The sequence below is a fragment of the Rhinichthys klamathensis genome, unplaced genomic scaffold (assembly GCF_029890125.1).
Source record: "Rhinichthys klamathensis goyatoka isolate OS25496 unplaced genomic scaffold, OSU_Roscu_1.1 h1tg000417l_1, whole genome shotgun sequence".
In the NCBI taxonomy this organism is placed as follows: Eukaryota; Metazoa; Chordata; class Actinopteri; order Cypriniformes; family Leuciscidae; genus Rhinichthys; species Rhinichthys klamathensis.
In genome coordinates this window covers 634,611-648,255 of record NW_026606915.1, presented here as the reverse complement: position 1 = coordinate 648,255, position 13,645 = coordinate 634,611, and the positions used below count along the sequence as shown (strand labels likewise).

At 37.7% G+C, this 13,645-nt stretch overlaps 1 protein-coding gene across 1 annotated transcript; it reads right to left on the bottom strand.

The window, feature by feature from the left end:
* On the bottom strand, positions 1–13,645 carry tmc2b (transmembrane channel-like 2b). The gene is made up of 20 exons (XM_056235218.1): positions 13,349–13,645; positions 12,902–12,943; positions 12,216–12,633; positions 11,324–11,473; positions 9,521–9,611; positions 9,359–9,440; positions 9,154–9,260; positions 8,441–8,539; positions 8,207–8,349; positions 7,923–8,070; positions 7,638–7,832; positions 7,366–7,545; positions 7,077–7,238; positions 5,410–5,538; positions 4,796–4,863; positions 4,473–4,712; positions 895–1,020; positions 725–803; positions 515–635; positions 1–325 (listed from the first exon to the last, which is right to left on the bottom strand). Exons 1-20 carry the CDS (start codon positions 13,389–13,391, stop codon positions 87–89), a joined length of 2,862 nt encoding a protein of 953 aa, XP_056091193.1. The 5' UTR covers positions 13,392–13,645; the 3' UTR covers positions 1–86.

The following is a 13,645-nucleotide window of genomic DNA, read 5'->3' as shown; positions in this document are numbered from 1 at the left end:
CCTCACTGTAATAGTATTACAATTCGATTGGGATCCATATCTAGTATATGACTGTGGAGTGTGTGTCTATATACATTCTTAAAGCCTTATCTTCGTGGTGGTGGTCCACCTCTCCCTCTTCCCATCCCTTGACCTGGTGGAGGTCCACGGCCATTACCTGGGAGAGGCCCAGGCGGCCTGGGACCTGGAGGGCGAGTCACTGGTGCCCGAGGATTTGCCGCAGCCAAAGACACATCTCTCTGAACATGTACCCCTTTCCCGGTGGCTGCAGCGCCTGGTTTGCCTGACACTTTTGGTGACTTGCTAAGCTGGTCAGTTAGTTTCTCTGTAATATAAAATGGCAAGTATGTAACAGAAACAGATACTCCATTGTGAATGAAGAATGTTCCACTCTCAAGTTTGAAGATCACAAGAGTTTGGAAGTATCTCCTACAATGTGAACACCAGTAGGGGAAACAAACACGGCAAAAGAAACATGTCATGACTAGTTCAACGAGTTGTTTAGCCCACTGACCAGCCTCTTCAGCAGATGGAGGGGGAATCAGGGACTTGTTGGGCATAAGATCTTCTAGGTCTTTCATCACCTGGTTGGTGCTGTCCTTGTTGTTCCTCCTGTTCTTCTCCTCATCTCTTTGCTAAATGATGGAGCAGAAAATATAAACCAATAGCTGACACTGCTGATGTCAGACAACTTGACCATCATTTACAAAAAACGTTTACCAACCATTTGCATTTTGCGTTTTAATTCCATGTTAGCATTCTGATATGCTTTGGACACAGCATTCAGGTAATAAATAGCCAACCTGTGAGAGACAAGACAGACAGATAGTTTTATTAAATGCAAGTACATCATATAACATTTACCTTTATACTTCACATTAGGTGACTACTCACACCATGAGCAGGACTGCAGAAATTATGAGGCCTGGGTTGGATGCATAACCGAAGATGTCTGCCATAAATGGTGGCAAGTCCTTCTCTATAGTCTCCGTGATCACATCAAACATCTTATCTTTACCACTGTGGAGAGACGTGGATCTCATATTGCTCAGGACATTTATGATTCAATAGAAAATTTTAAATATGAGTTCACAGTCTAGGCCCCTAGTAAGATGTTTCTGTAAAATTTTAAGACATACTTGTTCAAAATCTCCTGCAAATAACACACATTTTATGTTTATTTAATCACTGTTTATAACCTCTTAGATAAGTAAGTCGCAACCAGCTAAGTACTTTATAAGATTTCCTGTATTAATTTTCCTTTAATCATGGAAGCTCATTTCCCCCAAAATAAGAAAAATATCATGCCTAATTGAGATTAAAAAGACATATGAAGTAATTATGAGATGCAATTTTGGTAACACTTTACAATAAGGTTCCATTAGTTAACATTAGTTAATGCATTAGTTAACATGAACTAACCATGAACAACATCTCTGTTCAGCATTAGTTATTATTTGTTAACGTTAACTCACACATGTACTAATGCATCAATTCACATTAACAGCACGGTTAGTTAACATTAGTTAATGCATTAGTTAACATGAACTAACCATGAACAATGCCTGTAAATAGCTTTACTGTTTTGTAAGGTTAACTTACTGTACATATTTACATTAGTTTACGTAGCAGTTGACACACACTAAGTATGAACATTTCTAACTCACCATGTTACCCTAAAAATACTGTTGTGTACCTTATCAACACTCATTTCATATTTATAAGGCATTGATTTGTTGGTAAACATAATTCTACAGCGGAAAACAAATGTTAGTAACACATCAGTTAATGTTGAAATAGTGTACACTTTACAATAAGGTTTATAAATTCCATTGATAAATTCTTTATTAATGGTAAGTCATGTCAATAAAGAGTCTACAAATGTTAGTAACACATCAGTTAATGTTGAAATAGTCTACACTTTTCACTCAGTCCATTAATAAATACTTATTTGAATGCAAGTAATGATAGTAAAGTGCGTATAAACATGAACAACATATTTTTCCGCTGTAGAATTATGTTTACCAACAAATCAATGCCATTTATATATATATATATATATATATATATATATATATATATATATATATATATGAAAGAGTATTGATAAGGTACACAACAGTATTTTTACATTTAGGGTAACATGGTGAGTTAGAAATGTTCATACTTAGTGACTTAGTGTGTGTCAACTGCTACGTAAACTAATGTAAATATGTACAGTAAGTTAACCTTACAAAACAGTAAAGCTATTTACAGGCATTGTTCATGGTTAGTTCATGTTAACTAATGCATTAACTAATGTTAACTAACCGTGCTGTTAATGTGAATTGATGCATTAGTACATGTGTGAGTTAACGTTAACAAATATTAACTAATGCTGAACAGAGATGTTGTTCATGGTTAGTTCATGTGGTAACACTTTACTTGAAGGGGTGTGCATAAGACTAACATGACACCTTCATAATCATGACATGACACATGTTATGAATATGAAGGAGGTTTTATGCATGTTTATGACAACTGTCATTAAGTGTCATTCGCTCAATTATGACATTTTTAATGCAAATATGACATTGTTTGAAATGTCTTTGTTATGACACCTTGACATAAGCAAATACATCATAACCTGTCAGTGTCTTTGTCATGACAACTTGACATTACTAAGACAACACAACCTGTCATAAACATGACCTAGCAGATTAATTATCAAACTTAAGAAACCACTTAGCTTTATTGGTTAAAATTACATTAAACTGTCATGTGTTTGGTTTTGACATTGGCTGTCATGAAGCCATTATAACTTTTTAATGACAAATTCAATTTGTACCACTGTAGTTGAGGTCACGAAAAATATTCATGACACAGTTATAATGGCCTCATGACAGCCAGTGTCAAAACCAACCACATGACAGTTTAATTTAATTTAATGTCAAGTTGTCATGACAAAGACACTGACAGGTTATGATGTTATGGTTTATGTCAAGTTGTCATAACAAAGACATCTTAAACAATGTCATATTTGCATTCAAAATGTCATTATTGAGCGAAAGACACTTAATGACAGTTGTGATAAACATGCATAAACCTCCTTCATATTCATGACATATGTCATGTCATGGTTATGAAGGTGTCATGTCAGTCTTATGCACACCCCTTCAAGTAAAGTGTTACCGTTCATGTTAACTAATGGATTAACTAATGTTAACTAATGGAACCTTATTGTAAAGTGTTACCGAAATTTCTATAATTTTGTACATTCGGTACTCTAAATAAATAAAAAGCCAAAATTATGATATAAGAAGTCAAAATGATGACATACTATGTACATACATAATATATAGGCCTACAGCTGTAATAGAAATTATTCAACCCCCATTGCAAATCAGGTTTATTGGCATAATTTACACACTTTCAGCTGTTTGCAATGAACAAATAAAAAAAGTAATTGAAATAGCTCAACACAACAAATGTTTTAAGTGGTTTCCCCAAATTCAACTGAAATTGTAACTTTTAACAACTGAGACTTTTGCAGTCTCAAAAAACATGATACAAAAAGATAGCGTCGCGAAGGCACTAAATGTTCCTAGAGACACTGTTGGAAGCATAGATTGCAAGTTCAAAATTAAAGACACTGGTTACACTATCTGGAAGGGGCAGAAAAAGGAATCTATCAATGGCTGCAACCAGATTTCTGAGAAGACAGGTTCAGAAAAACCCTCAAGTGACTGAAAAGACCTGCAGCAAGACTTGGTGACAACAGGCACTGAGGTTTCAGCTTGCACAGAAAGGCGTGTACTAAACGCATGCCAAAACTCCATGACGTACAGGGTTGGGTGCAGAAGAAATCCTGGAAGACTCTACAGTGGCCATCACAGTCACCTGACTTGAACCCCATAGAAAATCTCTGGTGGGATTTGAAGGACGGCAGTTGCAGCACACACACCCAAGAATATTACTGAACTGGAGGCCATTGCTCATGAGGAATGGACTAAGATTCCTCAGAAACGCTGCCAGAAGCTGGTGTCTGGTTATAAATCTTGTTTGAAGCAGGTTATAACAGAAAAAGGGTGTTCTACTAAGTACTAAAGATGCTTGCCATGAAGGGGTTGAATAATTTTGAGACTGCAGAAGTCATTAAATGTTGCATTTTCAGTTGAATTTGGGGAAACATTTGTTGTGTTAAGCTATTTCAATGTTAAGTTATTAAGTTATTTATTTTCAATTTTTCAAGGCAAACAGCTGAAAGTCTGTACATTTTTCAACTTTATCTTATAATTACATAGTATGTCATAATTTTGACTTTTCATGTCATAATCATGATTTACCAAAGCATGATTTCTTTTGCTTACGTGGCGTAAATGGGCTTCCATATTTAGTACATGAATAGGGATAACAAATCTATTCCTACAGGAATAATTTGTTCAGTCTTTTCAAGAATTAGTATATAAATCTTCATAAGGTTTAAAAGCTACCTGAAGGGTCCACAGTCAAAAGACGGTGGCAGGGTCATAATGGTGTAGATCACAGGCATGAGACTGAGGAAGAGTACGAGGAGGAGCAATCCCATGTAGAAGTTATTAGAACGTGAGGCTTTGAACACTCTCTCATGGGGAACGTTACAGGCCATCACTGCCCAGCACTGGTAATACATGGAGCTCAGCAGACGCAACACGTTTACTCCCACCAGCCCAGGGGCGTAAAATGCGCCCATCCTGAAACACACACATGATGTGATTGTGAAATCATCACACTGTCCATCGCCGAGATGCTGTTTTCACTCGCATGATCTACTTACCAGATCATTCCCTGGTTGAAGATGAGCCCAAGTACATTACCACTGATGTCAAACTCTCCATAAGATGGCTGCAGAAACACAAACACACACACATGCATAAATATCTGTATGCATGACAACACAGAAAGAGATGTCACAGTAAAAGATACCTCTCTCTTTCTCTCTTTCTCTCTTTCTCTCTCTCTCTGTAATTAAGTGCCCTGAATGGTGTAGTGTGTCTCTCTGTGACTCTGGTTGTAAAGCAGCCCTATCACCTATCCTGCCACCTTCTCATGGTGTTCAGTTGACCTCGGATGAATGAGTGGTATGTTACCTATATCGAGTGACAGGAAAATGAGGGCGACAGGGCAAAGCCATATAGAGCAGTCACTTCTGAGCACAAAAAAAACTTTTGATGAGAATATACTTAACCTGACATAATCATAGTCTGTCAGGTTTCTAACATCTGCCCTCTTCTTGATGGGAACGTCCCATCATCGTTAAATTACTAGGAACTAAACTTTACAACTAAAATGTGCACTCGACAGAGGTCATCCAACTGATACTGTTGCAGCTTGTTTACACAGTGTTACGTGAGTAACTTGAATAACAGCAGGGTGTGAGGTTGGACTTACAAACCCAGCTTCAAGATCCCAACACCAGCAATAGTTGAGGAATCTGACAATCACGGCTCGTAGGAAGTCCCCTATCAGAATGGTCAGATATGTCACCTGGATGTCGGATACGGTGAGCTTCACAAACTCCTGTAAGGAAATAAAACAGTACATTTTAACCATATAAAGCCTACTGTATTATGTTTGATACATGAATTTCTAAGGCCTTTGAATTATCAGCATGATCAAAACATTGCCGAAAAACCTGTTGCACAGAATCTACTGCATGCCTTCGGCACTCTGATAGATCATACTTTTTTTAGCAAGTAAAAGGCCTTTTAGTATAATTCTAAAACGATTTGTATTAAGTAAATGTATAACTTTTGTATTGTCAGTAATATTTCAAGATGAACATTTACTAGACTGAAGCAACTTAAGCTCTTGTTGCAAAAGTACCTCACAAATCTGATTTCAGACAGACTTCTGAGGCAGCATAATAGTTCAATGATCTAAGGCAGTGTTTCTCAACCTCTCCTGCAGGGACCCCCTGACAGGCCATGTTTTTGTTTTAACTCTGAAATGGCACACCTGATTCAAGTAATTAAAGGCTTAATGAGTAATTAGAGTAGGAATAGTTCAATTAATCAATTAGTCAACTACTCATTAAGCCTTTAATGACTTGAATCAGGTGTGCCATTTCAGGGTTAAAACAGAAACATGGCCTGTCAGGGGGTCCCTGCAGGAGAGGTTGAGAAACACTGATCTAAGGCATAATAGAGGGAGCATTGGTGAAAACTAAGTGAATATTTTATATCAATAGTAATTTCTCATTAGAAATGACATCAGAAGTGGCCAATCGTTGGCCAAAAGTGTACATTTACACATAAACCGCAACTTTCAGACGGGATCTTTATTTCTTAGCTCAACTGTCACAGAATGGAAAGCACAGGATTGTGGGATATTAGAGGCAGATGAAGGTATGTCAGGAGACAGGAAGTGAAGCAAACATTGTTAGCTAACGTTCCTTGATGCCTTTCTACCTTGGAATGCATCCTCCGAAGGCAGCATTTTTAAGCTTTCAGACGCGGGCCTTGATGATCTGGTTCAGGTGTGTTTGATTGGGGTTGGAGCTGAACTCTGGGGTTCGCCACCCCTGCTGTGACTATATCACACTCCATGAGCCGTAAAAGCCTGATGTATCAAATATGATAAATGCTAACTTTTTTTTAGATTTACTTTTACATTTTAGGGTTAAACTGTTCCATTTAAAAAAAAAAAGATTTTTGTGACTAGTATTTTGTCAAGCTCTACAGGGTCAGTGTTGCCAACTTAGCGACTGTGTCACTATCGACAAATATAGTGACATTTTGGACTGCTGGTTAACATGTAGTCAGTCACTGTGTCATACTTGTTCCGTTTTCTGACAGAAAATATGTACATGAGAACAGCTTTATTGGACATTCGGCTACATATTATTTTAAAATACAGTATGTGAGCACGGATTAGGAGAAAAAACATCTGTAAAGTGCTGACAATTGGCGCATTATGTCATCCAGCGACATGTAGTAACTTTTTGAGCAGGCTCTAGCTACATTCCATTGAAAATAGTGGGCAACACTGTACAGGGTTAAGCACTGACTGTTACTGACAAGTTTGCAGATGGTGATGTGGGTGCTGACGGTACCTACAATGCCAACTTCTGTCTCCCAGCATGGCCCCCTGATGACATCAGCTGGTGAGGTGATTGGAGGGGGAATGTTTTCTGTGACATTGTACTGTAAGGTGTAGTTGTCATAGTATTCTTTAAGAGCCCAGATGGTTTCATTTTTGATCTGTTTCTCGTTTTCAAGCTGTGAACATACAATACCAAAGAAATGATTCACGTAAAATGTAACAGGTATATGTGTAAGGACTCTTAAGCAGAGTAATATCCCCTTTTCATTATGTTTATGGTTACTAGACCATCTATGGTCATACCTTTGCATTGACTTCATCAAACAGAGCAAACAGAAAAGTGTACAGGTTGCCCAGAAAGAGGGCAAAGATTCTGGCCAGCTGCCATTTTAGGGCGATTCGAGGGTGATAGTCTTCCAGCTCCCCTATAACCTCAAACAGAGGTGGACACACCAAGCCCAACAGGGACATCACAATTTCAACCTGACCGAAGAAGAAACAGAATTTCACAATTTCCTTTTTTTTTTTCATGTGCCATCACATTAATAAATTGAAAGGTAAAAGAAAAGGGGTACCTCATTTTTTTGAAGCCATGTCAGTTCATTCCTGTCCTTTTTGGCAAATTCTTGAGATCTTTTGACCACAGTGTAGATGAGGTATCCACTCCCACCCAAGCAGCACAGGATGAGAAAGTTGGCTAGGACGCGTAGAAAGCGGCGTAGGTGAATGTTCTCATCCTTTAGGTTTTCCTGCTCATCCACTATAGATTCCTGAGGGAATAAGACTCAGTTAATGTGTGATTTGATCAGAAGTTTTCACAGCACAGTGCACCATTCTTTGATATTATTGCTGTTATTAACCTTGAAGCTTGTGGTGGTGGACGCAAACTTGTTGTCAGCTGTCTCTGGGTTTCCTATAAGGTAATCCCAGCTAGTAAACAGCTTCCAGCAAAAGGTGAAGGCACTATCCTCTGCTCCATCTCCTCCTTCATTGGCATTTCTTGCCATTCTAGAAGAAGGGAGGCCATTAAAAAAAGAAAGAAAGAGGCTCCACAATATCAGCAACAAGATCATTTTCAGTGAGCAAAACCCTATACAGAGTGACACAGTCAATGCTGCAGATGTAGTTATTACAGTAGACTCACGTTCTGATAACCACCATTAGACTGTAGCCAAATATCCCAACACCAACCAAAAGATATGAAAGAGGTAACCGGAACTGGAGGAATCCAATACTTCGTTGATTATTGTAGAAACCATAAAATAGAACGGAGTACTTGCAATAACCCTGTGAAAAAATGCAAAAGGTATAATCCAAATAAGACAATAGCAATCTTACAACCTCTTTTACACAGAATCCAATAGTGAAAAATTCTTACGCCAAACTCAAACAGGACAGAGTAATCCATGGCAGTATCCTGTTCCTCTCTGGGGACAGTTTTTCTGGGAAGGGAGCCGTAAGGCATGCCCATCAGTACCTACAAAGAGAAAGACACAGATCATATTAGTGTAGCTTTTATTTTTATTTTCTCTTTTATGACATGAAGGCCAAGTATGATAACCCATTCTTGGAATTTGTCCTTTTAACCCATCCAAGTTAGTGGACACATTAGGAGCCGTAAGTAGTGAACACACACACACACACACACTGCAACACACACACTGCAAACCGTGGACACACACAACCGGAGCAGTGGGCAGCCATTGCTGTGGCGCACCCGGGGAACGATTGGAGGTTTGGTGTCTTGCTCAAGGGCATCTAATTCATTTCCTGCCGGTATTGAGAATCAAACCCCCAACCTTTGGGTTACCAGTCTGACCAATCATGGTTTCTACAAAAATATCAAGCAGCACAACATTGATAATGATAGGAAATGTTTCTTGAGAGGCAAACCAGCATATAAGAATGATTTCTGAAGGATCATGTGTCACTGAAGACAGGAGGAATGGCTGCTGAAAACTTAGCTTTGCCATCACAGGAAGAATGACTTATTAAAATATATGAAAATAGAAATTGTAATAAAATTTCACAATATTACTAACGTTACTGCCTAAAAGGTGTTTAAACAAAGACATCAGCATCACATCTCACCTCTGGCATAACAACAAGTCCAAACACAAAGCCGAAGAGAACAAGGTTTAATCCATACATCCAGCGCAGGAAAATGAAGTAGGAGGCAACAGATGACCCAAAGTGACCTATGAGAATAAAACAGATGAGAAGAGAATAAGAAACACACTGAACTCTGAAAATACAGATTTCGATAAATAAGAAAAAAATACAGAGATTAACAGACTTTCCACTTCTTTTATCCGACTCTCCCAGGGAATGCAGGCTGTCTTGAAGTTTTCAAAGTCTCTATTGAATTTGATTAATTTCTGAGAAACGAACAAACAAAAAATATTCGGTGATTGCATTTAAAATGTAACATGTCAATATGGAATATTTAATGCTGTACCTTGGTCATCATGACTTTGAATGCATAGAGTCTCTTCCCTTTTCCTTTGCCCAAAGCCCCTTCAAACTTTTCTACAAACTCCTGGGCTTCTCTAACAGGTGATATAAGTAGAAACGTGTATTAGCATGGAAATAAAACGTATGACACAATATCTAAACAAACTTTCTGTTTTTGTTTCAGATTTCAACAGGGCATGAGTATTTCTCCCTGTTACTGTTGGGGTTGTAATCTTTGCATGCTGCTATACATGTGTAGACGTACCAGTCCATTGACTTACTGGCTGCAACTGTATTAAGCAGCATTACCATTCAGCATTGTGTAGTAAGCACCAGAGACAAATAGGAAAAAAATATCATGTTTCACTCACAACCTTCACACTCTGTAACCGGAGCCTACAGCCAATTAATTAACTCATCAATGAATAATGAATGTGAATGGTCCAGATGGGGGGTTGTCCATAAAATGAAAGTCAGTGGGGTCCAGTGTTGTTTTAGACCCCTTTGACTTTCATTGTATACTATAGGCAAAAGAAGAAAAGAAGTCATACAGGTTTGATTTGAAATGACATGGGTGAGTAAATGATGAAAGAACTTTCATTTTTGGGTGAACCAACCCTTTAATGTTTTCACATGGAAATAGTATGGGGACCAGTGTAATTGTAGTTAACTGAACTAAACCTCAAATCACACAATTTTTTTTTTTACTTGAAACACAATATTTGAATTTAAAAAAAAAACATTTATTTTCGCTAATTGCCAAGGACACATTTCTCATTTTATTTAGTTTACTTGATGTACTAAAAAAACTAAAACTAATAAAAATTTATTTAAAAAAGATATATATAATAATAAAAACTATAACAGTCTTTCCAATAATATCCACATAATATATAATATTAACACTAACATTACATTGAAAGGGACATCCATCTACAGAGAAAATTGTTTGGCAACTACAGCAATTAAACTTCAGTCTAATATCCAAAAACCTACAAAGCACCTTATTGTAACCTGTGGTGGACCATATCGACATCCATGTATTGTTTGGGCATGACCATATGACCTTATGGCACTTTACATGAGATCTCTGAAGAGAATTGCACCCAAACATGCATGCAAAGACTGCCCTCAAGAAACATCAGCATGCATAAAACAGCATCAAGCTCATGAAACTGTAACATTCCTCTCACCTATCAGAAGTTACCCATGTAGAAGCTTTGCCAAGTGAGTGTCCCCTATGTGGCACTGTTTCTTTCCCTACAGCTTCAGGGCCCATGTTACTGATGCTGTCTTGGGCAGTGTGTCAGTCTGTACTAACTTCTGAGGGCACTTGTCCAAACTCTCACTTGTCACCCACACTGGTCAATTCCACTGGGCAGTCTGAGGTAAAGGTTCAGACGGAGGCCACTAGGTAATGAATGCATTGGCCTAGTCTCTGTGTCAAGTGTTTTATCTCAAAGTACAATCGAGCGCATTTTGGATGACGGTGATTCTTTACCGAAACTTTTTTTTTAACTTCAAAAGCGCCATGTCATACTGATCATAATTCAAACTACTTCCATGCTTCCTAAAAATACTTTTGAAAAGCCAGTACGAATATGTAGCCAATAAGAGCTCCTTTAAACATCAGCTTAAAGTGCATTAAGAGATGTGAAGATGCAAGAAAGCAGAAGCACAGCAACTTGTACGCTTTAATGAAGCACATAAACAAACATGAAACTCATGCTAAATAAATTAACTTCATCTGAGTAAGAGGTGACTGAAACAAGAGCTCAAACAATGAGTAGGAGGAAATCCGTTTTACTTCAGGCATTTGAGTCTCCTCTTCATGCGCCAGGGTTTGTTCCGAAGTGTCGCTATCAGTTTTTTCTTTTCCTCCACTTCCTCTTTTAGTCGGGCCATCTCTCCCTCAGACAGAGACTCGTCTTCTGAATTGTCGTCTGATGATGAATTGCTGCAGAACAAAGCCGAGACCCGAGAGTCAGCAGTCAGTCCTTTAAGTCCAGTTTAACAGTATATTCCACAAGGATATTGTTGTTTTGGTCAAGTCAAGTCAAAAGTTCTAGTGAGCAGGATGGCCATGAAAAGCACTTCCAGATCATCAGTTGGAAGGCAAAAGAAAAAAAGAAAAGAATGAAATGTCCAATTGAAACCAAAAAATGTATAGCGAATAACAACAATGCTACTTTACATTGGTTGCTGAAAAAAATAAAAATGTCTGGCTCTATTATACTTTTTTTTTTTTCATTGGAGGATTCAATCATCCAGTGAATCTGTCACACACACACATCTATATATATAGGAGTGAATTCAGGTTGATTGGGACCGTTTTTCCAAGTCATTTCAATGGCAAATGTGTCCCAATCACCCTGGATTGACCCTATAGGTTTAGTGAATGATTGAATCTTTAAATAAATAAATAAATAATATATATTTTTTTATTTATAGCAATACAATCCATACAATACAATATATTATGATAACAACACTTTTGCAGTTGTTCAGAGATTTTAGTTCCTTGGCTGCATTTTACCAAAAATGTTGTAATATGTATAGTTGAAAACATTCAAAAGTTATTTTATGGCAATAGATGTGTATGGCTGTGGAGGTAATGAGGAGTGAACGGCACCATGTGTGTGTGTGTGTGTGTGTGTGTGTGTGTGTGGCGTGGAGAGGGAGGCTAGAGAATACTGCACCTGCTGTTTTTGCCTTTGTTCTTTTTCTTATCCTTATCTTCCTGTTTATCCTTCCCTCCTTTTCCTGCTGCTTTGCCATTCCCCTTCTTCTCCTTGATATTCTCCACCTCTTTGTCCTTCTTCGTTGTGCCTTTTTTCCTTCCTTTTCTTTTATCTCCTTTCTCCTCTTCGCTCTCCTCTTCTGAGTCATCTTTCTTGGCAGCCCTCTTCTTCGCACCTCCTGCTTTCTTTCTTCTTCCTTTCTTCTCTTCCTCGCTCTCGTCTTCACTTACTTCCTTCTTCTTTCGGCCTTTTCTCTTCCGTGGAGTCTCCTCCTCCTCTTCGTCGCTCTCCTCCACGCTATCAGCGAGCTTGGCTTTCCTTCCTCGAGCAGCAGGCTTCGGTTTATTCCTGCCTTTTGCTCTTCTTTTTGAATCCACTGAAAAGATAGAGAAAATGTGTGTGTGTGTATATATATATATATATACATTCATAATATATTTTAATTAAATAAATGTTTTTGACAAAATACATTTTGTAAGATCACTGCATGACATGCACATTCAAAATAGTAAAATATTTGGAAAATAATACAATAATATTATCGAATATTATCGAAAGTAATATTATAATAAATAATAATGATAAACAATAATTCATTAAAAAAATAAATGAACAAAAAAAATTCAACCATCTTCAAAACTTACCGTCACTTCCACTATCATATTCTGCATCGATTTCCATCCCAACTGTAACACACACACACATACACTATATTAATATCATGAGAATTTCTTTCATTCTGAAAATACTGTCACAATAACTCAATAACACAACTATTTAACATCCTGTCAGATGAGTGCACTTAATGGCATACATGATATATTGTGTTAATCATTAAAACAATTAACATAAATTAGGTAAACCTGCTAAATAAGAGTCATCATTTAAACATATAACAGCAGGAAACACAACAGCACAACACATGCCAGTTGTAAAATCATCAACTGCACTATATCAGAACAGTAAATAAAAGTTGCAAATAGTTACCCAACCTATTCATATGGATGCGTTTGAAACGAACAGTCTACACTGAATCAAATTGAATCAACATGCATTAGAATGATCCTCTTCTGATAATCAAATCTACTTACCATCATCCACGGTTATCGCAATATCATTTTTTCTGCGAGGCATCTTGCCGGTTTGAGTTTGAGTCCTGCTATTCAGTCTTGCGAGGCATCTAGAGCTGAAGACACACCTGACTGTCAGGTGGGTCTCTGTTAACAGGCTCTCCACTCCTAAAAAAGGAATCAAATGTCTCCTTGACTACAGAAAATGGTAGTCAAGATCTAAAGCCGTGAGAGCCAGCAAACAAAACGCCAGTGTACAGGGCAGATTCAAGATTCAAATAATCCGAGAATAATCAAGGTGTCTCTCATGATACCTAA